Source organism: Heteronotia binoei, chromosome 18, assembly GCF_032191835.1.
Source record: "Heteronotia binoei isolate CCM8104 ecotype False Entrance Well chromosome 18, APGP_CSIRO_Hbin_v1, whole genome shotgun sequence".
NCBI classification, from domain to species: domain Eukaryota; kingdom Metazoa; phylum Chordata; class Lepidosauria; order Squamata; family Gekkonidae; genus Heteronotia; species Heteronotia binoei.
Window position 1 is genome coordinate 25,050,692 of NC_083240.1, and position 24,198 is coordinate 25,074,889.

The 24,198-nt window shown below is 49.5% G+C and overlaps 1 protein-coding gene across 1 annotated transcript in view; it reads left to right on the forward strand.

Annotated features, from left to right (window-relative positions):
• RNF43 (ring finger protein 43) overlaps positions 1-24,198 on the forward strand; it is a 65,548-nt gene that overhangs the window by 22,893 nt on the left and 18,457 nt on the right. Inside the window, exons 2-3 of the mRNA XM_060259143.1 lie at positions 6,729-6,851; positions 20,808-20,882. Of these exons, the coding sequence (XP_060115126.1) occupies positions 6,729-6,851; positions 20,808-20,882 (198 nt within the window). The remainder of the gene's footprint in view (positions 1-6,728; positions 6,852-20,807; positions 20,883-24,198) is intronic.

The window sequence follows — 24,198 nt, forward strand, 5'->3', positions numbered from 1 at the left end:
GGGATGCCTTGTATTCTTGCAAAGGTTGTCCCCTCTTTTTGTTAGTTACTCTCAAATTGCTATTCACATCAGACAGTTATATTTTCCTTGCCCCTCCTGCTAAAGTAGCCCCCTGTAGATGGGTAAAACCAAAAGAACGCACCATCTACACACATTCTCTGTTACAGACCCGCCAGGAAGGCTTCCACGCTAAAACGGAATTGCTCAGGAGAATTTTTATGAAGGGAATTTTGTGTAGCTGTAATGTCTGTGTGGTGAAAAAAGGTAGGTTTTTTTTATTGTGTCCATTTTTGGATGGACCGAGGATTCCTTTGAATGTGGAAGGACTGATTGTTGACTACGTGGGACTGCTTATTATGAGCTTTCTAGATTGTGCCCTTCCTTTGTTTTCACTTTAGGTGTTCTGTATATCAGGGTATGTTTATAAGATGGTTTGTCTCAGAGTGTTTGGAATAATATAGAAGCGTGTTTTGTATATTTGTACGAGTGTCTTTATGCTTCTTTGGAAGCTGGTTACCACGGAACCTTAGGGTTTTCTCCCGTCAATCCCTAGGTGGGGGCAGGGGATCCCCCGGTTTGGAAGCCCTCCCCCTGCTTCAGGGTCATCAGAAAATGTGGGCGAGGAGGGAAATGTCTGCTGGGCACTCCATTATTCCCTATGGAGACCAATGGAGAATTGATCTGTGGTTATCTGGGGCGTGGGGGGTGGCTGTTCTTTGACGTATAGCATCCAATGCCTCTCCTCAAAACACCCTCCAAGTTTCAAAAGGATTGGACCACAGGGTCCAATTCTGAGCCCCAAAAGAAGGTGCCCCTATTCTGCGTTATTTCCAATGGAGGGGAAACATTTAAAAGGCGTGCGGTCCCTTTAAATGTGATGGCCACAACTCCCTTTGGAGTTCAGTTATGCTTGTCACAGCCTTGCTCCTGGCTCGACCCCCAAAGTCCCCAGTTATTTCTTGAATTGGACTTGGCAACCCTACAACCAACCTACAGATGGGGCCTGACAATGTCCCCGATTACAACTGATCTCTTGACTTTAGAAATCAATTCTGCTGGAGAAAATGGCGGCGCTAGAAGGTGGAATCTATAGTACTATACTCCTCCTCCTCCCCCCCCGAACCCTGCCCTTCCCAGGCTTCACCCCCAAAGCTCCAAGAATTTCAGAATCCAGAACTGGCAACCCTACACTGTGCATAACAGGGCACATTGTCCATTATTCTCCCTCCCCCACCCTCCAATGGGCATGCTCTTGGCTCTGTTTTGGTCATGTTTGACCCAGGGCAAACCCAGGAGCAAGAAGCAGCGTTCGTTTTCCAGACATGCTCAATGGGGGATGGTATCCTGAGAGGGAGGGAGGGAGGGAGGGAGGGAGGGAGGGAGGAAGGAAGGAAGGAAGGAAGGAAGGAAGGAAGGAAGGAAGGAAGGAAGGAAGGAAGGAAGGAAGGAAGGAAGGAAGGAAGGAAGGAAAGGGGTGGTCCAATTCCTGCATGCACTGGAAGTTTAATGTGACCAAAAGACAGAAGTTTCACATGGCTGTGTCCTATGCATATCCATGATTGATGTTGTTACCAACACTTAGAAAACTACCTGACCTCGTGAAGGGCAGGGAGTGGGGCTTACATATCTCCTTGGAGTTGCTGCTCCAGTTGGGGCCAACCCCCAGCTCCAAACAGTGACTTCATCTGTCTCCCCAAGCCCGGCTGTGGGTTCCTTATCTGAAGAGCCACTCTGGAAAAACAAAGTTGCCTGTTTTCTCTTGCCCGGCATTGTGGGGAGGGGGGGAGAGATGTTAATGAAGGTTCCAGTGAAGATATTCCTTGATCCTTTGCCAAGGGCAGCAGGTGCAGGCTCACCTTTGGTCTAACAGACGTTGTGACCCGCGGGAGCAGATGCAGCGCAGATGGCGATCCTGCCCCTACTGAAGAGGGCCTGGCTGCAAACATGTTTTCTGACCAGCCGGCAATGCAGGGTCTGTTGGAGACTGATTGATGCAGTGACATTTCTCCCTCCCAGCCTGGTCTACAAATCTGTTGTTTGTTTTTGTTCTGTATGCCCTTCACCGTCCAGGCCACAAAGTAGTATTTTTATCCCAGCCTTTCTTCAAGAGCGGCATACATGGTTCTTCCTTTTAAGACGCCCCAGGAAAGAAGCAATGGGTAGGATTGCCTTGGAAATCTCCTGGAATTATAACTCACCTTCAGACTACAGAGCTCAGTTCCAATGGAGAAAATGGCTACAGAGAATGGGCTCTATGGTGTTGGACCCTGCTTCCTACTCCCAAACTCCACCCTTCCCAGGCTGCACCCCTGAGTCTCCAGATGTTTCCCAACATGGAGTTGTCAACTCCAGCTATTGTGAGCATCGCAGTCAAAAGAACACAGGTGGTTGAGTAACGTCATATCGTTGGTGAGGATGAGCTCTCGTCCTGAATAGGACACCCCTTGTGTACGACAGGGCCAGCATCAGCATATCCTGAGGGGGGTCAGCAGCCAAGACCCAGGGTTTCTGGCAGGGCCCACTGCTGCTGAGCTGCCTAAGCACAGGCTGCCAGAGAAGGCAGTGCCGGATTAAACCCTGTGGAGGCCCCTAGGCAGTCAAATCTTGGGAGCCCCCTTGCAAATTATCTGAGTCTGAGTGGCCACCTCACTGCCCACAGCCGCTGCAGGCATCTTCTCAAAAGCCCCTTTGACAAAGCTGTGGAAGAGAGGCAGAGAGAGGCAAACTTGGCGACAATGCCAGCAGCAGCCACACCAGGCACATCTGGCAAAGAGCAGCTGAGTTGCTGGCTGCTCGTGCAGGCTGCTTGTGCAAGCAGGGGGAAAACTAGTGGGGGGAGCCAGCCCGGGGCCCCTAAAGGTGTGGGGCCCATAGGCCAGTACTTACTTGACCTAATTGTTAATCTGGCTCTGCGAGAAGGACTTGCAAGTGGTGTAAAGCAGTGACAAGTCTAGTAGCCACATTGTTGGTGTTCCTGTCATTGGGTCACCAGCTCCGGGTTGGGAAATACCTGGAGATTTTGGGGGTGGAGGTACTTCAGTGGTGTACAGTGCCATAGAATCCACCTTCCAAAGTGGCCATTTTCTCCAGATGAATTGATCACTGTTGCCTGGAAATCAGTCATGATCCCAGATCTCCAGTCACCCCCTGGAGGCTGGCAACATTATCCAGTCTGCACACCCCACACAGCACATTGGGGAAACAACATACAGTCAGTGGGAATGCTCGTGAATGGGCAAGGGAAAAGAAACCCAGGCAGGTCAGGATGTGAGTGAGCTGGAAGGAAGATATGAGGGGGAGGTCCTGGTGGGGGTCAGAGCAGGAGAGGAGGCCCCTGGGCACTCTGCCCAGGACCCCCTGAAACCTGGAGCCAGCCCTTGTGTACAGACCCCTATGGCTCGCCAACAGCTGCTCGCCTCATTGTTTTCGTAAATCAGAAGATTTTATCCTTCAGGCTTTCAATATTAGGGTTGCCAACCTCTAAGTGGTAGATAGAGATCCTCATGGGATTACAACGGATCTTCAGGCGACAGAGACTAGTTCACCTGGAGAAAATGGCCGCTTTGGAAGGTGGACTCTGTGGTATCAGGGACGCTGCTAGGTTTTCTGGCCCCCTAGGCGAATCACCCGCTAGTGCCCCCCCCCCCATTATTAAAAAATATAGGGGAATTAAGAGCACCAAACTTAAAACTTTTCACATTTTTAATTTACTGATTTTTATTTTTATTTTTAATAAATGTGATGTTATAAAAAAAATTGTGAGAATTAGTGCTTGCCGGCCATGTCAGGAAGGAGGGTGCCAGGACAGGATGAGGTGGGAGGCCAAGTCACACACCGGGAAAAGGGGGGTGGCTTGGCTTTATTGTGGGCAGCTTGGTGATGGGAGAGGACAAGGTGACAGTGGTCAGGAGCCAGAGTCATGCATCAGGGAGGGGGGGCCCAGTAGTGCCCCCTACGCCAGGTGGCGCCCTAGGCAACTGCCTACTTTGCCTACTCCCACCCACCGGCCCTGTGTGGTATTATGCTCTGTGGAAGTCCCTCCCCTCCCCAAACCCCGCCCTCCTCAGGCTCCACCCCCGAAATCTCCAGCTGTTTCCTAGTCTGGAGCAGAGAGACTTATTAATGTGTATGTGAGGGGGGCAGGTTAGGGCAGAAATGTGGACAAGCAAAGGTTTAAAGGGCTTCATTTGCCAGATTGATTTAAGATTATACAAAATCCTGTGGGCCAGGCAATCCAAACACAAAAAAATGCATTTGCCAGGAAGGAACTCCAGCCCTGGAAAATTCCCTGTGAGATTCATCTTTTCCCTCACTATCCCAGACTTGCTCGCTGTCCTCTTTATGCTAGAGACGTCTAATCTTTCGGTCTCTTGCGCTTTGCCTTCACTCGGATATGTGCTTTATTTATTTAAAACATTGGCTATATGATCAGCATTCTTTGTTAAAAAGGCAGCTTTCAACAAGAATTGAAAGCATACAATTGCCTTTAAAAAAAAATCAAGCAGATAAGAACCAGTAGAAAAGATTAACCGCCACAAGCTGCATTGTTTCCTCTTAGAACAGCATTTTGGACCATGAAAGCAGTGGAGAATTGAAACAAAATGTTAAAAAGACTCCAACAGGCCAAGGAATAATTTAAAAACAGTGAAATACCGGCAGAGAAAAAAGAGCGCTGAAAAGAAAAACTAAACAGAATGCTTGGGAAAATAAGAAAGGTAAACAATGTTTTATAAGTTGGGCTTTAAGACACCTGATGAAGGCAGGCCGTTTCTGAGTCAGGGTAGGGTTGCCAGTCCCCGGTTGGGAGCCGGAGATCACCTGGTTTGGTGGCCCTCTCCCCACTTTAGGGTTATCAGAAAGCAGTGGGGAGAGGGAATAGTCGCTGAGCACTCCATTATACCCTATGGAGACCTGTCCCCATACAGTATAATGGAGAATTGATCCATGGGTATCTGCAGCTTTTTTTGGGGGGGGGGACTGTTTTTTGAGGTAGAGGCACCAAATTTTCAGCATAGCAGCTGGTGTCTCTTCTCAAAGAAACCCCACAAGTTTCAAAAAGATTGGACCAGGGGGTCCAATTCTACGAGCCCCAAAAGAAGGTGCCCCCGTCCTCCTTTATTTCCAATGCAGGGATAGCATTTAGAAGGAATGCAGTTCCTTTAAATGTGATGGCCAGAACTCCCTTTGGATTTCAGTTGTGCTTGTCACAACCTTGCTCCTGTCTCCACCCCCAAAGTCCCCAGATATTTCCTGAGTCAGACCTGGCAACCCTACACTGTGCAGAAGAAGATGCTCTGTCTCTGCTACCAGCCATGTCTTAAACAGTAAGGTCAGCCACAGCAAGGTCTCCGGAGAAGATATTAGCAGGCCAAAGAGATTCCTTTTCCATGCCAATATTTAATCATGCAGTTGCTTGACATGATTGCAGATCTGGCAACTCTTCGGGGAACTGATCTCTATAATCTGGGGTTCAGTTGTAATACCATGAAAACTTCAGGTCCCACAATGAGGCAGGCGACCCTATGGGAGGCCTCTCTAGCATTTAGCTGCTCACTCCTGATAGATCGAATGCTAAGCTAGGTGGACCAAGGTCCTGATCCAATGTGACCAGGACCAGTGTCAGCATTCCATAAGATGGGGCAGCAGCCAGGACTCACAGTCTCTAGCAGGTCCCGATGTTGCCAGCGTCTCCTTCACCATCACTTATTAGCACAGCACTACTTGTGGGCCCTGTTGCAAATACTGCCCAGTGCCACTAGGGAAAGGACTGCAGGCAGCTGTGAGCATGGGTGATGGGACCGCTTGTGAGCAGATAATGGAAGAACACACAGGCAGGTGGGCGGGAAGGAGGGCACCAGCAGGGAGGATGGTGATAGGGAGAGGATGGGGGAATCCTGGGAACTCTCAGCCCAGGGCCCACCAAAATCTGGAACCGGCCTTCAGTATGAAAGTTCCAACCTTTTTATGAAGCTTGCATTTGCAGGGGTGTGGCTAAGACACAGACCCCTCTGAACAAATAATCCATGTTGTTGTACCATCAGTTTTATTACACACCCAGGGAAATGCCAATTGCCACTTTGGGGTCAAGAAGCAATTTTCTCCAGGCTACTTTGGCCAAGGATCCTGGAGGGTTTTATGTTTTGTTTTTGGCCACCTTCTGGGCATGGAGCAGGGGACACTGGGGTGGCAGGGGGGGGAAGTAGTGAATTTCCTGCATTGTGCAGGGGGTTGGACTAAATGACTCTGGAGATCACTTCCAACTCTAGGGTTCTAGATCCAAAGAGGTTTTTATCCAAAACTGACACAGCTACAGCAACAAGCCTATGATATTGCAAGTTTGGTTTCCTACAAAGTGTATTTGATGGAGCCCTGTGGTGTAGAGTGTGGTAAGCTGCGGTATTGCAGTCCAAGCTCTGCTCACGACCTGATCCTGGCGGAAGCTGGGTTCAAATAGCTGGCTCAAGGTTGACTCAGCCTTCCATCCTTCTGACGTCGGTAAAATGAGTACCCAGCTTGCTGGGGGTAAAGGGTAGATGACTGGGGAAAGCAATGGCAAACCACCCTGTAAAAAGTCTGCCATGAAAACGTTGTGATGCGATGTCACCCCAGACTCGGAAATGACTGGTTCTTGTACAGGGGACTACCTTTACCTTTTTAAAGTATATTTTAATCAGTTTCCTATTTGAATGTCGATGCCTCTAAAGTGAACTTTTCTTTTCTCTCCCCAGTTCCACCCCCTGTCTCTGTGCAACACCAGTGAAGACGAACACACCGTCCCAGGGTTTGTCTCCATCGTCAAACTGGAGCGTCCCGACCGGGATCTCCACCCTTGTCTGTCACTGGCCAATAAGGTATGTGTGTGAAGCTCTGGAGCCAGCCAGGTATGCCAAATCCCCTGCCTCCCATTTTGGAAAATATCCCGGTCAATTTCTCAATCCATTGGATTTGAAATTTACCTATAGGAGGATGCGTTCATGCCAGGCTATGCCCTGCTGCAGGGGTTGTTTTGTAGAAAAATAGGTGGTGGAGCTAATTAACATCACTCATTAGCATATGCCACCACCCCCCACCAGCCAAAAGCAACCTGACGCATGAAAGGAGAGCCCCAGGCGAGCAAAGCCTGCTTGGGTTGGCTAGAGATCCATCCATCCAAGCAGGCCTTTCTCGCCTGTGGCTCTCCTGAGCCACCCTCCCCCAACAGTCAAAAGGCCAGCAAGCCACCCGCTGCCCAAAATCACGTACGACATGGAGAAAGGTTGGCACGGGATTCTCCAGGGGTTAATGAGAACTGCAAAGCCCCTGGTGGCTGGCTGTTCTTCTAATCCAGGGATTTTCATGCAGCTGCACCTACTATTCAATGGACAAGTTAGGTGGGGAGGAAGAGGGGAGGGGGAACCCTCAGAAAGGTTCAGGAGCTGCGCTCCTGTGAGCTCCTGCTGAATTCAAGGCCTGTCCTGCTGACAGGTAATAGAGGTTGCCCCAAATTGTTGGTGAAGTCCTGTGACTGCCTTGCTGAAGATTGACTCGCTCCCTCCGAGAAGTCCTGCAGGAGGCCTCGAACAGACTTCCTTTGTGGGAACACTGGGGCTGCTAGCTCAGAAGGGTTCCTTGCCAGAAAATCTAACGCAGACATGAGTAAGCATCCGCCGCAGGGGTGCTCTTCTGCTTCTTTGGAGGGAGGCTTGTTTCTTCTTCTCGGTCGGGTGGAAGAGTCGGGTTTGTCAGATCAAAGGAGAGTGCTAATTACCTTTTATTTTGCAATAGAGTTCAGATCCTTCATGGAACTGATTGCCCTGCATCGCAACACTCTCTCGTTGTTTGGGTAGTGGCCCAAAGCGGCGTCTCCTGTTCGGCTGCATGTTCATGTGCCTTTTGATTCCACGGGGAGGCGGGGAGAGAAGGCATGCGAGTGACGGGTTTTGCAAAGTCGTGCGAACTGGAGAACTTGCATGGCTGGCCTTGGCTCAGCTGACGTGACCAGTAGGTTCCCAACCTCCTGGTGGAGCTCCGGAATCCCTACGGATCTCCAGACCACAAGGTCTGCCACAGATTCTAGGTGAAATTGGTCCACAAATCCCCCCCCCCTTCGCAGAGAACGCCCTCAAATATCCAGGAGTTTCCCAGGCCAGAGTTGGCAAACATCATTACCAGATAGCTGTGCTCTAAGACATTGCAAACTGGCGTTGTCAGAGACGTATGCCAAAGTTTTCTTTGGCTGCTGAGCCTCGGAGCGGTGCAGTAGGCAGGATGTTAACCTTTTAGAATCGCTTTTGGACGAATCTGCCACAAAAAATAGATAAAATTTAGAAAACAGGGAGTGGAGATATTCAGGGCAGCGGAGGAGCGTTTAATTCTCCTTGTGTGTGATTCTCAGAAATTGGCAGAGAGATGGCCGGACTCTGAGGCCAAGGGCCACATCTTGACGGCAAGCTGGAGCCCTCTCCTTTTGCAATGGTTGTGGCGGCTCCCCTCTCCGGGCAGCCCCAGAGGCTCAGAGAGCTTTGCCGCCTTTGATCTTACAGCTGGGAAACTCTGGCTCTGACCTCTGAACCCTCAGCTTGAGGCAGGCTCTGTAATTGCGAAGGCCGCCCGCTGGAGCAATCCTGGCAGGTACCTGCTTGCACACGCTCTCTCCAAGGACGCCCAGATCAAAGGCAGCGGCAGGCATGAGTAAGATCATTCCAGCTCTGCACTTTGCTCATCAGACTTCCTCTCTTCCTTCCTTCCTTCCTTTCTTCTGAAAGAGGGAGGTGTTAACCTCTTCTCTGCCAGAGCCAGGACTTTTTTTTGAGCAGGAACGCACCGACAAGGGGGTGTGGCCTACTATGCAAATGAGTTCCTGCTGAACTTTCTCTACAAACCCCCGTGTGAAACAATGGTGATGCCAGGGTATGTGGCCTAATATGCAAATGAGTTCCTGCTGGGCTTTTTCTGCAAAAAAAAAAAAGAGTCCTGGCCAAAGCCATCTTCTCTTGGGAATCTTCCGTGCTGATTTGTGGGTACATGCTTGACACTGTTTAGAACTTTGAAATGGTGAAGAGTCACACCCCAGAGAGTCTGCTGTCTGGGTTCAGAGGGCCAAGATGGCAGCGCAGGCAAGGGAAAGAGCTGACACATGAGAATTTGGGGATGGCGGCTCATTCAGGTAGCCCATCACTTTGATGTTCCAGTTTAGGAATTCTCAAGCTATCAGCTGTTTCAGGAAGATAATAAGTCGTTGTGAAAGAGGCTTATCGTAATCCTGTAGGTCAGGGATCCTCAAAAAATGGCTGCCACAGGAGGCAGAACCACACACACAACTGCCACACCTTTCCTTCAGTCACACAATGTAGTGTGGTGGCAGCTGGCTCCAAAGCAATGTTTTAAAAAATCTGCACATCCGATGAAATCTGAAGAAGAGAAGGAGATTGGATTTATACCTCACCCTTCATTCAAAGCCTCAGAGCAGTTTACAATCTCCTCCCCTTCCTTTCCCCACAACAGACACCCTGTGAGGTAGGTGGGGCTGAGAGAGCTCTTGAGAAAGCAGCTCTGAGAGAACTGTGACTGACTCATGGTCCATCCAGTTGACTGCATGCAGAGGAGTGGGGAGTCAAACCTGCTTCTCCAGATTAGAGTTCGCCACTTTTAACCATTACACCACACTGGCTCTCCGCATCAACCTGGCTCTCCAGTTAATCAGAAGCCTTGCTGGGCCAAAGCCCTACCTGCCACTGCCCATTTCCTAAAAACACTTGCTAGGCGCCAGCACGATGGTGCCCATGGACACTGCGTTGGAGACCCCTGCTGTTGGTCAAATTTTAAACACTTTTTTTTGTGGGAGATTTTTGTACTTTTATAGGCATGTGTGCGTCTACACCTGGAAGTCATGGTGACTTCTGGTGACTGACCTCTACTGGGGGCCTGAAGGATATTCAGAGAGGTGGCTGAAGAAAGCCTGCCCCTGTCCTCCCGACTGCTGGTATTCCAAGGAGGTCTCCCATCCAAGTACTTGCCAGAGTTGACCCTGCTTAGCTTCTGAGATCTGATGTGATTGGCCTTGCCTGGGCTATCCAGGTCAGGGCCAAATGTTAAACACATATAAGGCACATTTCCTTGGAGGGCAGAAATGTGCATATGGAACACTAGTAAAGTGAATGCCGGCTAGTACATCCCCTGTTGCTGACACTTTTAGTAGACCCATTATTCCAGAGGGAGAACCAGTTGCCATGGTACTCTACTTATTGATGGCCATGCTGTTTTAGTGATGCTTCCAAAATTCTCCTGCACTGAACTTCTCCCTAGATTTTGGAGTTCCAAATTACTTGGTCTGGTTTTCAAGTTAGAACTCGATGGTATTAGAAATCCTCTTTTGTGGCCTCCGTGCTTCACAGGGGTGGGATTTGTAGCTCTGCAGAGCTAGGATCTGGCAACTTCTGGAGCTAAGTTTTTGGTGCAAAAAACGTTCCCCCACCCCAGTCACACACAGTTTGGCCTGAGCATGCCCAAAGGGGAGGAGTTCCCTCTTCCTTTTCAGCTGCTGCTGCTTTAGTAGGATCGATTGGGAACCTGCTTTGTGAGATTTTTTTTTCTCCCCTCAATTTCGTTCCCCTGTGGTTCATTGCTTAAAAAGCTGTGTTAGAGTTATTTCTTCAGAGTGTAGCTAGGTTACTTCTGTACATAGCTTTCCCCACTATGAAAGCGCTTAGGTAGTGTAGAAAATGATTTTCAAGTAGCGCTGTTAGCCTGTAGTAAGAAAATGAAAGAGGAGTCTAGCAGCACCTTTGAAGACTTACAAAATTTATTCCATTGTAAGCTTTCGTGAATCAGTGCTCATTTCATCAGGTGCATCTACCTAATGGATGCGCTCTCTGTTGCATTTAATGAAGAACGCTTAGGCTCAAGAATGCTTAGGCAGGAATAAATTTGGTTAGTGTTTAAGGAACCGCTGGACTCTATTATTTTGCTCCGCTATTCCACTTTTTGTTTCCAGATTTGGCTACATCTTTCAGTTCTGTCTGATCATTCATGTTCTCTGCCCCCGGCTCTGCTTCTTTACAACTTAATAGGGATACCAGCCTCCAGGTGTGACCTGGATCCCCAAGAATTATGGCTCATCTCCAGACTGCAGAGGTCAGTTCCCTTGGGGAAAATGGCTGCTTTGGAGGGTGGACTCTCTGGCATTGTACCCCACTGAGGTCCCTGTCCTCCACAGGCTTTCCCTCCCAATCTCCAGGAGTTTCTCAACCTGGAGGTGGCAACCTTAACCCTTAGTCCCCTTTCAGTGTCCGGGGGAACCTGGGAACCTTACTTCTTCATTTGATTGTACGCAAGACATAGCAGAGTTCTTTTGCTGCAGTGTTTTACTGATGTGCAGGAGCTCCTATGCCCTTCACTCCAACAGAGCATAAAAAGAATCATGATGTGACCATGGATAGGTAGGTTCCGGGTTCAGGAATACCTGGGGATTTGAGTGTAACACCTGGGAGGGACATCAGTAAGGTGTAATGCCATGCCGCCCACCTTCCAAAGCAACCATTGTCTCCAGAAGAAGAATAAATGTTTTAAACAAGGAATAATAAACTGTGTAGTTTGGAGATCAGTTGGAATTCTAGGAGATTTCCAGCCCCTACCTGGAGGCTGGCAGCCCTGTATAATACAGGATTATATCAACTCTTTTTTTTGTGGGTTGAAATTAAATCAAAAGAGTTTCCATCTCAACATTAGGAAGAACTTCCTGACCGTTAGAGTGGTTCCTCAGTGGAACAGGCTTCCTCAGGAGGTGGTGGGCTCTCCTTTCTTGGAGGTTTTCAGGCAGAGGCTAAATGGCCATCTGACAGCAATGAAAATCCTGTGAATTTAGAGGGAAGTATTTGTGAATTTCCTGCATTGTGCAGGGGGTTGGACTAGATTACTTTGGAGGTCCCTTCCTGCTCTATGATTCTGTGATTCTATGATCAATGCCCATGGATGCACTGGATCCAAGAGGGCAGTCATGTCGGTCTGAAGCAGCAGAATAATTTTGAGTCCAGTGACTCCTTTAACATCAACAAAGTTTTATTTGACGCATGAGGTTTCATGTGCAAGCACACTAGATCTGAAGAATGCTTGCACACAAAAACTTATTAAACTTTGAATAAAACTATGCATGCAGTAGTTACACAGGGGAGAGAAAAGATGCCTGTGAAGGTTAAGAAGTTAAATCTCTGGCAAACTGTGCATGACCCAGGTTCAGAACAAACTCGTTCAACCAAAAAGAAGGAGTGGAAGGCCACAAGGAGAGACCTTTCAAAAAGCAAAGGAATTAAAGAGTGGGAAAATCAGCTTGTCCTTAGTTACTTTTTAAAAAAAACCCCACAACATCTCTTGCATTTGGAGCTTTACAAAGCAATATAAGAAAAAAAGTAGTTTCTGCCAGAAGGAGTCTACATTCAGCAAGGGAGGCAGCAGAAGGGGGAATGTGTTCAAGAGCAGTTAATACATAACTTAGGCTTAATTTCAGCGGAAGGGAGGACTAAGGGGATTCAGCCAGAAATGTCTCCTTGTGCTTTATGGCCATTTTAGCTTTTGAAATGGCTGCAGCACAGTCAAAATCCCAATGCCCCAATATCTATCTATCTATCTATCTATCTATCTATCTATCTATCTATCTATCTATCTATCTATCTATCTATCATCTATCTATCATCTATCTATCATCTTCATCTGTCTGCCTGACTGTCTGTCGGTCTGTTGCATTTTTATCATACTCTCATTCCAAGGACTCAAGAGGTTTTCCCTTTCTTAGTCTATCTTGACAACAACGCTGTGAGGTGAGTTCTGCTGACAGGGAATGACCAAACACCACGATCACTCAGCAAGCTTCCATGGCAGCGTAGGGATTTGACTCTGGGTTTCTCACTTCCTAATTTGACGCTGTCAGCCTGTGTGAGGTAGTGGTTGTTAGACTGTTGGACGAGGACCAGGGAGACAGGAGACAAAAGCCCCACCACCATGAAACTTACTGTTGTTCTTTCTCTCCCCAGCCTACCTCACAGGGCTGTTGTGAGGGCAAAAGGGTGCATGGGAGAACCAGGTGTGCCTCTTTTGGTGGGATAAACATTCACTGAACAAATAGCAGCCACTGTATTGCAGTGGCTTTTCCTTCTATAGGATACTCTGCATTTTGTTAGTCTTTAAGGTGCTACTGGATTCTTTTCTATTGCTACCTAGGGTTGGTTGCCAATCCCCAGTTGGGGGCAGGAGATCCCCTGGTTTGGAGGCCCTGCCCCCACTTCAGGGTTATCAGAAAGTGTGTGGGGGGAGAGAAATGTCCACTGGACACTCCATTATACACTATGGAGACCAGTCCCCATAGGAAATAATGGAAAATTGATCTGTGGATATATGGGGCTCTGGGGGGGGGGGCTGTTTTTTTTTAGACAGAGGCACATAGCACCTGGTGCCTCTCCTCAAACATCTCCCCAAGTTTCCAAAAGATTAGACCAAGGGGTCCAATTCTATAACCCCAAAAGAAGGTGCCCTCATCTTCCGTTATTTCCAGTGGAGGGCAGGCATTTCAAAGGAACGTGGTCCCTTTAAATGTGATGGCCAGAACTCCCTTTGGAGTCCAATCCTGCTTAATTGCTCATGGCCCCACCCCCCAGAGTCCCCTAAGACAGGCCAACAAGTCTACCCATCTTGATACATTCTCTGTAACGCTGCAGGGGATCGCAGGGGCCCAGATGTGCCTTCTGCTTCCTTAGCACCCCTAAGCGTCTTGACTCCTGAAGGCAAAGAGGCTGCAAAACCCATGCCAGAGATACATTCTGGCCTAGCCCCAGTCTTCATAGCCGATGAGTTTCTGGGGATCAGGGTGCATGGGTGGAGAGAAGAAATCTGGAGGAGGAGGAAAGGGGGGAAAGGAGGGAGGAAGTCGGCAAATCCAGAGGGCTCTCCACACCCCCGGCAAAGCTGGTCTTGCCGCCTCTGTGGGTGGTCGTGAGGGGGGTGCACAAATCCTGGTGAAGGGGGAAGAGAAAGCAACGCCTCGGCTTTGGCAGGGATGCCAGCGTGCAGCGCTTGGATGGGGTTGGCGCAGGAAGACTCAGCTCTGCCAGCAGCTCTTAGCAACCAAACTAGAGAGCTCTGAGACCCCCCCTCCCCCGGCCCCTTCTGCAGAAGAATATGATTACAGGGTGCCTTTGCATTATATTTCCCTGCGAGGGCGGTGGGGGGGGGGGAGAGAGCAGGAGGCCTTACCGCATGTCCCCGAGAGCTGAACGCTCATTCAGCTCAAGTCTGTCAGGAAGAAGCATTCCTGACCTCAAATTCCTGCCCGAGAATCCCCAGTTAGGTGCCAAATACTTCTTCAGCAGTGAAAGAAATGGCTCTGAGCATGGGCCGAGGGCACCTGCCTATAGAAAATATATATTACAATGCGATGGATGGAGAATACCTCTGGACAGATGCAGGACTTCCCCTCTGCTCAGCGTGCACCAGACCTGCCTCCTTTATGATGCTGAGCACATGTGCATGACTTAGGGTTGCCAATTCCCAGGTGGGGGCAGAAGATTCCCCGGTTTGGAGGCCCTCTCCCCCCCGCGCCCACTTCAGGGTTGTCAGAAAGCGGGGGGAGGGGAGGGAAATGTCTGCTGGGAACTCTGTTATTCCCTATGGAGATTTATTCCCATAGAAAATCATGGAGAATTGATCTGCAGGTATCTGGGGCTCTAGGGGGGCTGTTTTTTGGGGTAGAGGCACCAAATTTTCAGTATAGCATCTAGTGCCTCTCCCCAAAGTACCTCTAAAGTTTCAAAAAGATTGGACCAGGGGGTCCAATTCTATGAGCCCCAAAAGAAGGTGCCCCTATCCATTATTTCCTATGGAAGGAAGGCATTGAAAAGGTGTGCTGTCCCTTTAAATGTGATGGCCGGAACTCCCTTGGGAGTTCAATTATGCTTGTCACAGCCTTGATCTTGGCTCCACCCCTAATGTCTCCTGGCTCCACCCCCAAAGTCCCCAGATATTTCTTGAATTGGACTTGGCAACCCTAGCATGACTATGACTCCCCCTCCCACTTCTGTTTCTGAGCATGTGCAGAGTATGTGTGTTGTCTGTGGTCCTCCTTTCCCCTCTAAGCATGTGAAGTGTGCCCAGGACCATAGCTACAGGGGGCCAAGCCACTCCATTCAACCCCCCCCCCCTTTCAATCTCCAGTCTGCTCCCTTTGCACACCACCACTTGCCGCCGCTCTGAACAAGTGCAGCATTGATACTGTAGGGGCTTCAGATTGGCGGGGGTGGGGCGGGGGAGTAGCCTACTTGCAGCCAGATCCCCTTGGAAGGTTTACTGGGTTAGAAAAATGGGGGGGGGGGGGGCTGTAGCTTTACTTGAGAAGCAGGAAAAGCGTTTAGGGCTATAATACAGTGGGTTCAATGCAAGGAGGAGATGATGTCGCAGTGATCATAGCTTATTCGTTACAGCATGGTAATGGGTAAACTAGAAGACTGCTTAAACTGGGCCAACAGGGCCAGCTATATACAGATCCAGGTTCCTGCGCTAGAACACCATGGAGTCATTTGAACCAGCAGGGGGGCCTGTGATTGGACCAGGGCAGCTGGGATTTGAATCCTACTGCCCATTGTTCCTGAGTCCCCAAGCCCAGCCCACAGGCAGGAACACAGGTAAAACATATTGCAAGAGTCCACATACACAACAAGGGCCAAACTGGGTGGCCCCGTGGCCCCCCCCCAAACAAAAAATGCTGGCGTGGGCCCCACCAAACATGAAATCCTGGGTACGGCCCTAAGTGTGCCTCCTCCTTTGTGCTTTAGACAACCACAGTGTGTGTCTGCCGGCGCGACGAAGAACAAAACTGCTCTACCTCGTTTTTTTTACAAAAAAATACAGAAGGGGGAGGGGAAAGAGCGAGGAGCTGAGCAGCCTCCCCTTCTGTCATTGTCTGTAAAAATGAGAGAAAGGAGTTTCTTTCTTCCCCCATTGTGTCTGAAGAAGTGACCTCTGTCTCATGACATCTCATGCTGGAATAAGTGTTGTTAGTCTTTAAGGTGCCAACATCGGACTTTTGTTTTGCTTACATCAGACCAGCATGGTTACCCCACTGGAATGGTCTCTTGGATGTCTCTGAACATGTGCAGAGTGAACCTCTTCTTTTACTGCTGATTCACACGGCTGAGGGGTAACTGCAGCTCTAAACTCTCATCCCAGGGCTGGTGGCCTTTTGGCATGAGGATGTATGTCAGAGAACATATGTGACTGTGTCCTAGGGTCATTTCCAATTCTGGGGTGACGTCGCATCACAACGTTTTCACAGCAGACTTTTTACGGAGTGGTTTGCCATTGCCTTCCCCAGTCATCTACACTTTCCCTCCCCACAGCAAGCTGGGTACTCATTTTACCAACCTCGGAAGGATGGAAGGTTGAGTCAACCTTGAGCAGGCTACCTGAACCCAGCTTCTGCCAGGATTGAACTCAGGTTGTGAGCAGAGAGCTCGGGTTGCGGTACTGCAGCTTTACCACTCTGCACCTGGCCCCTGCCCTGCAAGGGACCCCCAGGAATAACTTAGGAGAGAATTGGTGGCAGTTCTCCTTGCACCTGTGGGAATTCTACATGGCAGGCTTTGCCTTTCCCCCATAGCCTTAAGCATGGAAACCAGTGGGAAGGGCTCAGCTCTGGAACTTAGGGTGAGCATTTGAAGAATGACCCTACAGCAGGTTTGCCACTGCTAGGTCTGTGCTGGAAAATACCTGGAGACTTTGGGGGTGGATCCAGGAGAAGGCAGGGTTGGGGCGGGGGGGGGGGCTCAGCAGGGTACAATGCCATAGAAGCCACCCTTCAAAACAGCCATTTTTTCCAGGGGAGCTGATCTTGGCCAGCTGGAGATCAGTTGCAAAAGTGGGAGATCCCCAGGCCCCACCTGGAGGCTGGCAACCCTACTTCTGAAAGGAGGTGGCAGCCAGAACAAACGGCTTCCAGCAGGCTGGAGTCCCCCTCGTCTCCTTCTTTTAATCTCAGCTGAACACCCCCATGGATGCCCCCTTTGCAGCTTGGCCGCCATTCGTGGGCCTGCTGGAAAGCTGCTCGCATCTGCGGCGGCGGCGGCAGCTCAGAGAAGGCGAGAGGCTCTTGTGGAAGAGCTCAGGCCGCTCCAGGCTGTGGTTCCCATCCAGGCCTTTGAAGTCGAGCCAGCTTTGGGTGGCTTTGGGGCATGGTCCTGGCTGGGCGCCAGTGCCAATGGGGTGCGGGGGAGGGAGGCAGGTGAGCCAGCAGGCCAGGGCGGAAGGGGTGGGGAAGGGAATTTAAGGTGGACGGGAGGGGGGAGGGAGGGACCTCGTATAGCTGAGGAACACACAGCAGGGCCTTGTTCCAACAGGCTGGGCTGGGCTGAAGGGGAGGGGGTTGGGGAGCCCAAAGAGCTTGTTGGCTGCTGGGCCAAGAGAGAGCCGGGAGGGGGCACACGGCACCCCGCCTGAGCAAGGGCCGGGCGGCACCGTTTCCTCCCAGTTGTCCTGCCCGTTGTAGCATCAAAGCAGGGCTAGATTGCTTCCTCTGCTACTCTTGCCATGTGTGAGTTGCCATTGGGCTGTGTCCTAACATTGCAGCAAGGAGGAGGAGGAGGAGACGGTAAATCCTGCTTAACTAGAGTCACTCCAGCCAGCAAATCAAACGCTTTTCTCATCACGGGCTACCTGAAATCCTTTTGAACCAGGATGCCCAGGAATGAATCGGAGACTTCCTGGTGCAAAGCGTGTGTGTTCTGCCACTGAAAGCTTTGGCCCTTTCCCAAAATGTACCAGGCATACTTCATTACTGTTTGCCAGGGGATATTTGGTAGAAAACGAGGTGCTGGAGCTCATTCGCATAACTCACTGGGATATGCCACACATCCCTGACATCAACGGAAAGTGTACTAAATTAAATCAGCTCGTCATATACCTTAAAACGTTTCTTAAATTTCTTCTTATTTATTCATTAAGTTAGATTTATGTACCGCCCATTCCACAAAGACTCCAGGCGGCTAGCAACATAAAATAAACAATATTAAAAGCAGTAAAGCAGTAAAACAATCAGATAAAAGCACAATGGTGCTACTCTCATAACGAAGCCTTACTCCCATCACACTTTTAAAATTACTTTCTCCTATGTGGCCACAGTGGCACGATGAAGATTTCCATCTCTCTGCTTTATATGTTTTGATTATTTCCCTGGGTTTTTTTGTGAGAAAAGATGTTAGAACGCTGGTCAAACCTTAGAGTTCAGCAAAATTCTCACAGAGGAACAATGGAACCCAGAAGCAAGTATTGGAGGGGGGGGGGTGAAGAAAGAAAGAGCACAATAAAATGTAGAGGTTCTGGAGTTCCACCCTTGTGAGCTGCTGCCCAAAATGAGGCCTGCTGTTCACAGGGAGCCTCTGCTGGGAACCCATCCTGGCAATTCCAGTAGTGGAAAATACAGTGCTGGGAAGCAAACAGTGGCTATAGCAAGCCAGCTAAGTTGGGAACAGAAGCTTCGGAAGCTCTATGGCAGGGGTGTCAAATATGCAGCCGGGGTCCAAATCAGGCCCCTAGAGGGCTCCTATCAGGCCCCCGAGCAACTGGCTGTCATCTGCTTCCTTCTCCCTGTCTCTTCCTTCCTTCTGCATCACAGCTTGTTTGCCAGGTGTTATGTATGTGTATCCTTGTATGATCAAATGGTGTTCCTGCCTGGCTCGTTGGAGCCTGCAGGACTGAGTTTGGGGACTTAGGAACAATGGGCAGAAGGATCCAAATCCCAACTGCCCTGCTCCAATCACAGGCCCCCTGCAGGTTTGAATGACCCAATTACGTGCTAGCAAGGGAACCCAGTGCTGTATATAATTGACCCGTTCTCCTGTTCAGTAGTGCAGCCGCCCACCATGCTGTACTCAATAAAGAGCTTGTTATCACTACCACCTCGCCTTTTCTGTGCCTAAGAACCTACTATATTATACCAGGGTTGCTGAATAGCGTAGGAGCTACAGAGCAAAGCCTCCCTTTTTACTATTGACTGAGGCTCCTGCCTTGGGGAGCAAGGGGTAGGGTTGCCAAGTCCAATTCAAGAAATATCTGGGGACTTTGGGGGTGGAGCCAGGAGACTTTGGGGGTGGAGCCAGAAGCAAGGGTGTGACAAGCAGAATTGAACTCCAAGAGAGTTCTGGCCATCACATTTAAAGGGACAGCACACCTTTTAAAATGCCTTCCTTCCATAGAAAATAATGAAAGATAGGGGCACCTTCTTTTGGGGCTCGTAGAGTTGGACCCCCTGGTCCAATCCTTTTGAAACTTGGGGGGTATTTTGGGGGGAGGCACTAGATGCTATACTGAAAATTTGGCGCCTCTACCTCAAAAAACAGCCCCCCCACAGCCCCCGATACCCACAGATCAATTCCCCATCATTCCCTATGGGAATTGTTCATGGAGGTGCATAATGGCTGTGGGGGAGGGGCTTCCCTCACCGACCAGCTGGCTGGGGGAGGGGGGAAGCCTGTAAAACCGGGGGATCCCCCTCTGGGACCTGGGGATTGGGAAGCCTAGCAAGAGGGGAAGGGATAGCTTGCTTTGCCAGACTCTCTCAATCACAACAGACCTACTGAGCCAAGCCTCTCTTCTTTCTGTTGGCTGAGGCTCCTCCCCCTCCTGGTTCCCTGGGAAAAGAAGGAAAGAGCCAGAGCTTCCTTTCCCCAGTTCCTTGGGGCCCATGGAAGAAATAAAAGAAAGCACCTTTAAGACCGAGTGCTAATATTTTAAGGATGTTTTAAGGTTTTTCTTTAAAAAGGTTTTTGTCTGTGTCCTTTATAAAGTTTACATCTCTGCTGCACACATGGCCCGGCCCAAGCCGACATGGCTCAGCCCGACAAGGTCTCATTTATGTCAGATTCGGCCCTGGAAAATACCTGCAGACATTGGGGGTGGAGCTGGCAGTGGGTGTGGTTTGGGGAGGAGAGGGGGCTCAGCAGAGTACAATGCCACAGAGCCCACCCTTCAAAGCAGTCATATTGCCCAAGGGAGCTGATCCCTGCCACCTGGAGATCTGTTGTAAAAGCAGGCAATCTCCAGGCCCCACCTGGGGGCTGGCAAGCCTACACCCTCCCCAGGCTCCACCCCCAATTCTCCAGGAATTTCCCAAGCCAGAGTCCGCAACCCTAATTCCAAGGTGTCCTGGATCTAAGCAGGGGTCAAGATGGGCAGCTGTCTGTATTCATTTGTCTGTCTGTAGCAGCAGAAAAGAGCAAGAGCGCAGTAGCACCTTCAAGACTAACAAAATTTGTGGCAAGGGGATGAGCTTTCCTGAGTCACTCCTGGCTTCTTCTTGGGTCAGCCCAGCATTCTGTCCTCAAGGGGCAGGTTCTCCCACAGAAAAAAAATATGAGGGGATGAGAACTTGGGGAGGGGCAACAGCAGATAACCTTATGCTGAATGGATTCCTGGAATTAAATAGCAGTGCTTTTTTGTAGCAGGAACTGCTTTGCATATTAGGCCACACACCCCTGATGTAGCCAATCCTCCAAGAGCTTACAGGGCTCTTAGTTCAGGGCCTACTGTAAGCTCCAGGAGGATTGGTTACATCATGGGGGTGTGGCCTAATAGGCAAAGGAGTTCCTGCTACAAAAAAAGCCCTGGAAATAGATATGAGGTTATGACCATAAGAATGAAGACAGGAAAGAAGGAAAACTGAGGACTAGCAACTTGAAGCCGAGGCAGAGGATGAGTGGGGCTGCAGCCAACCCAGGTCATGAACATCAGAAGAGGACCCAGCAGCTGAACATATGTGTGCTCATGAAACCCTCCCTCTTGTTCTGTTTGGACAGGCTAAACTGGCAGGGGAGAGAGGGGCGCGGGCTGTCCTCTTCGACATCACAGATGACCAGGGTGCCGCTGACCAGGTAAGAAGACAGCCAGTTCCTCTTTTACTTGCAATTCCATATGTTCTGCAAAAGAATTCATTTGACTGGTCTTATACCACCACTCCCATTCCCATCCTGCCCCTTACGTTCTGTGAACAGGGATATTAATTGACTTATTAGTTAGATGCACATGGAAAGACAAGGCTTTGCATGGAAATGGAGCCATCATAATGGTGAGCAAACACCACCCCTGGTTTCTCATCCCAGGAGGCTTTGCCCAGCCGGCTGCCTCCTCCTTTGGGCCCTCACTTCTGCCCTCTGCTTCCACAAGTCCCGTTGTGCTGTGCTTCTATATCCACAGTCGATTCTCTGTTTCAGGCCCTATTATCAATCTTTGCCCCTTCCCTCAGTGTGAGAGGGATTAGTTGCCAGCAGGGCTTTTTTGTAGCTGGAACTCCTTTGCATATTGGGCCACACCCCCTGATGTAGCCAATCCTCCAAGATCTTACAGGGCTCTTAGTACAGGGCCTACTGTAAGCTCCAGGAGGATTGGCTTCATCGGGGTGTGTGGCTAATATGCAGAGGAGTTCCTGCTACAAAAAAAGCCCTGCCAGGCATGCAAATAGGCCTGGGAAGATCATGGGGATTGGTGCAATGCTAAAGAAGGCACTGATGTCTCCTCTAGTTTGGTGTAGTGCTTAAGTATGCAGACTCTTATCTGGGAGAACCAGGTTTGATTCCCCACTCCCGCACTTGCAGCTGCTGGATAGCATAGCTTTCACAGGAGTTGTCCTTGGAGCCCTCTCAGCCCCACCCACCTCACAGGGTGTCTGTTGTGGGAGGAGAAGATAAAGGAGATTGTGAGCCCCTCTGAGTCTCTGATTCAGAGAGAAGAGCAGGGTATAAATCTGCAGTCTTCTTCTAAGCAAGGGAAAGCAAAGCTATTTCCCCATGTCATTCCTTGGGGGCTCTTTGTCTGAAAGGCTGCCAGTTTCTCAAATGCAGACTTCCTCTTTCTCCTCAGCTTCCGGAAAGCCCCCTTCCCACCCGTGCCAGCAAAGCAGTTCAGGAGCAGGCAGCAGGCAGACTTGCAGAGGCATGGACAGTTGTTACTTAAGACGTGTGGGCCCAAGAAATGTTGTTTCCTGAGGCAGAAAATCCAAAATTACACCCCTCTAATTCCGCAAAGAAAAAAAAGAAATATAACAATGAATGAAATCAGTAATAATGAAGGCCCTTGAACAGCGTGCCAGATCTGTTGCCGGCGGCAGGGCACCTCGCTTTGCCTAATGGTAGGGCCAGCCTCATGCCATGATGAAACTTAGGCCCATTACTCATACATATCTGACTGCAGCTTTTCAGAGCGGTAAGCCTTTAATCTTGACTTCGGATTCTGTGCCTGCCATACCCACCATTCTTTTTTCCTCCAATGTATTTTTCCTGCAGCTACAATTTTTAAAATGCACTTTTCTAAATTGGGATGGGACTTCACTTGTGATGGGGGGGCGGGGGCGTGGTGGTATCCAAAGTTTTAAAAAAATTACGCAGTTGCTTACCACAGCTGCGCAGTAGCGTCCAGCAAGCGCCTGTCCATTTAAATCCTCGTGGTTCAGGTTTTTCTCATGCAATTCAGCATCAGTTAGTTGAATGAAAGGAAGGAAGGCAAAGGGGGAGGGGAAACAGATGTTGAAACTGACCTTTTTTAAAAACTGACAAGCACCCGCAAAGCCCCCATGTCCATGTTGGAGTGGAGCATTAGGGGATTCTCTGGTGTGTTATTGGCTACTGTGAAAATTGGAAATGAATCACACAATCTCATAATGTGGGGAAACCTGTTGAATGTACAGAATACATGGTAGAATCCACTGACACTGGCATTGCAAGCTGTGATCACTGGCAATGTGTATTCCACCACACACCTGTGCAAAAAGAACTGCAACTCCATCAAAGTGGACCCAGGGTGGCTTACATAATTCTCTTCTCCTCCGTTTTGTCCTCCCAACAGCCCTGTGAGGTAGGTTAGGCTGAGAGCGTGTGAGTGGTCCAAGGTCCCCCAGCATGCTTCCATGGCAGAGCAGGGATTCAAGCCTGGTTCTCCCAGATCTTAGTCTGACACTTTAACCAGTAAACCACACTGGCTCTCAGATGTATGGTGTGTGTGTGTCCAGGCTGGCTTTAAAATCAGAGATCAATCTGGTTTTCATATACAGCAAAAGTTCTTTTAAAGTAGGGTTGCCATCTCTGGGTTGGGGAATTCCTGGAGATTTGGGAATGGAGCTTGGGGAAGGCAGGGTTTGTCGGTGGGGGGAGAGACCTCAGTGGAGTATAATGCCATAAAACCCATCCTCCAAAGTAGACATTTTCTCCAGGGGAGCTTTCTCTGCAGCCTGGAGATCAGTTGTCATTTCAAGAGAACTCTGGACCCCACCTGGAAGTTGGCAGCCACATTTTAGAGGCACAAACCTTGCAGAACCTCCTTATGTAGAGAGTCTGACAGACACTTGGGAGTGTTTGCTACATGGACATAGGCCATATAACAGTATATTGATACAAAGCCCTGGTGACAATGAGAGGACATGGCTGTTGCAGAGGAAATGAAGAAGAAGAAGAAGAAGAAATTAGATTTATAGCTTGCCCTTCACTCAGAGTCTCAGATCAGTTTACAATCTCCTTCTCTTCCTCTCCCCACAATAGACACCCTGTGAGATAGGTGATGCTGAGAGAGCTCTCCAAGAACTGCTCTGAGAGAACTGCGACTGACCCAAGGTCACACCAGCAGCTGCATGTGGAGGAATGGGGCAAACTTGGTTCTCCCAGATTAGAGTCCACTGCTTTTAACCACTATACCACACTGGCTCTTCAAAATGGCTGCTGTGTGGGCAAGATCAGAAAAACCCAAAGCTTCCCAACCACACAACACCCATCCAGGTTCTGCTGTGATCTGTCCCAAAACATTAGAGCAAAGCAAGGTTGAGACAGACTGGAGAGCAACCTGGGAGGGGCACAAATGCACTATAATGTTGGGGGGAAGCAAGGGGTTGAAATCTGCTTCTTGACAACATCAAACTAGGGGCAAATAACCCATGTGGGTCTTGGAGGTTGGTTAAGACACTTGGGTTTGGTTGATGCACAGGATAAGATATTACTGTGCAGTTCTTGAAAAATGTTGTTTATGATTCTGCTAGTAATCGTGGTATTGGTTTTGGAGACTGAATATCTGCTTTGGCTTTACATGAGCTTTCACTATCTAAAATATGTTATATGATACAGGTTTTTGCTTTCCATAAACCACCCTGAGAGTGAGATAGTTGTAATGCCTCTGTAAGGAGAGGAAGGCACCCTATGCATACTTAGA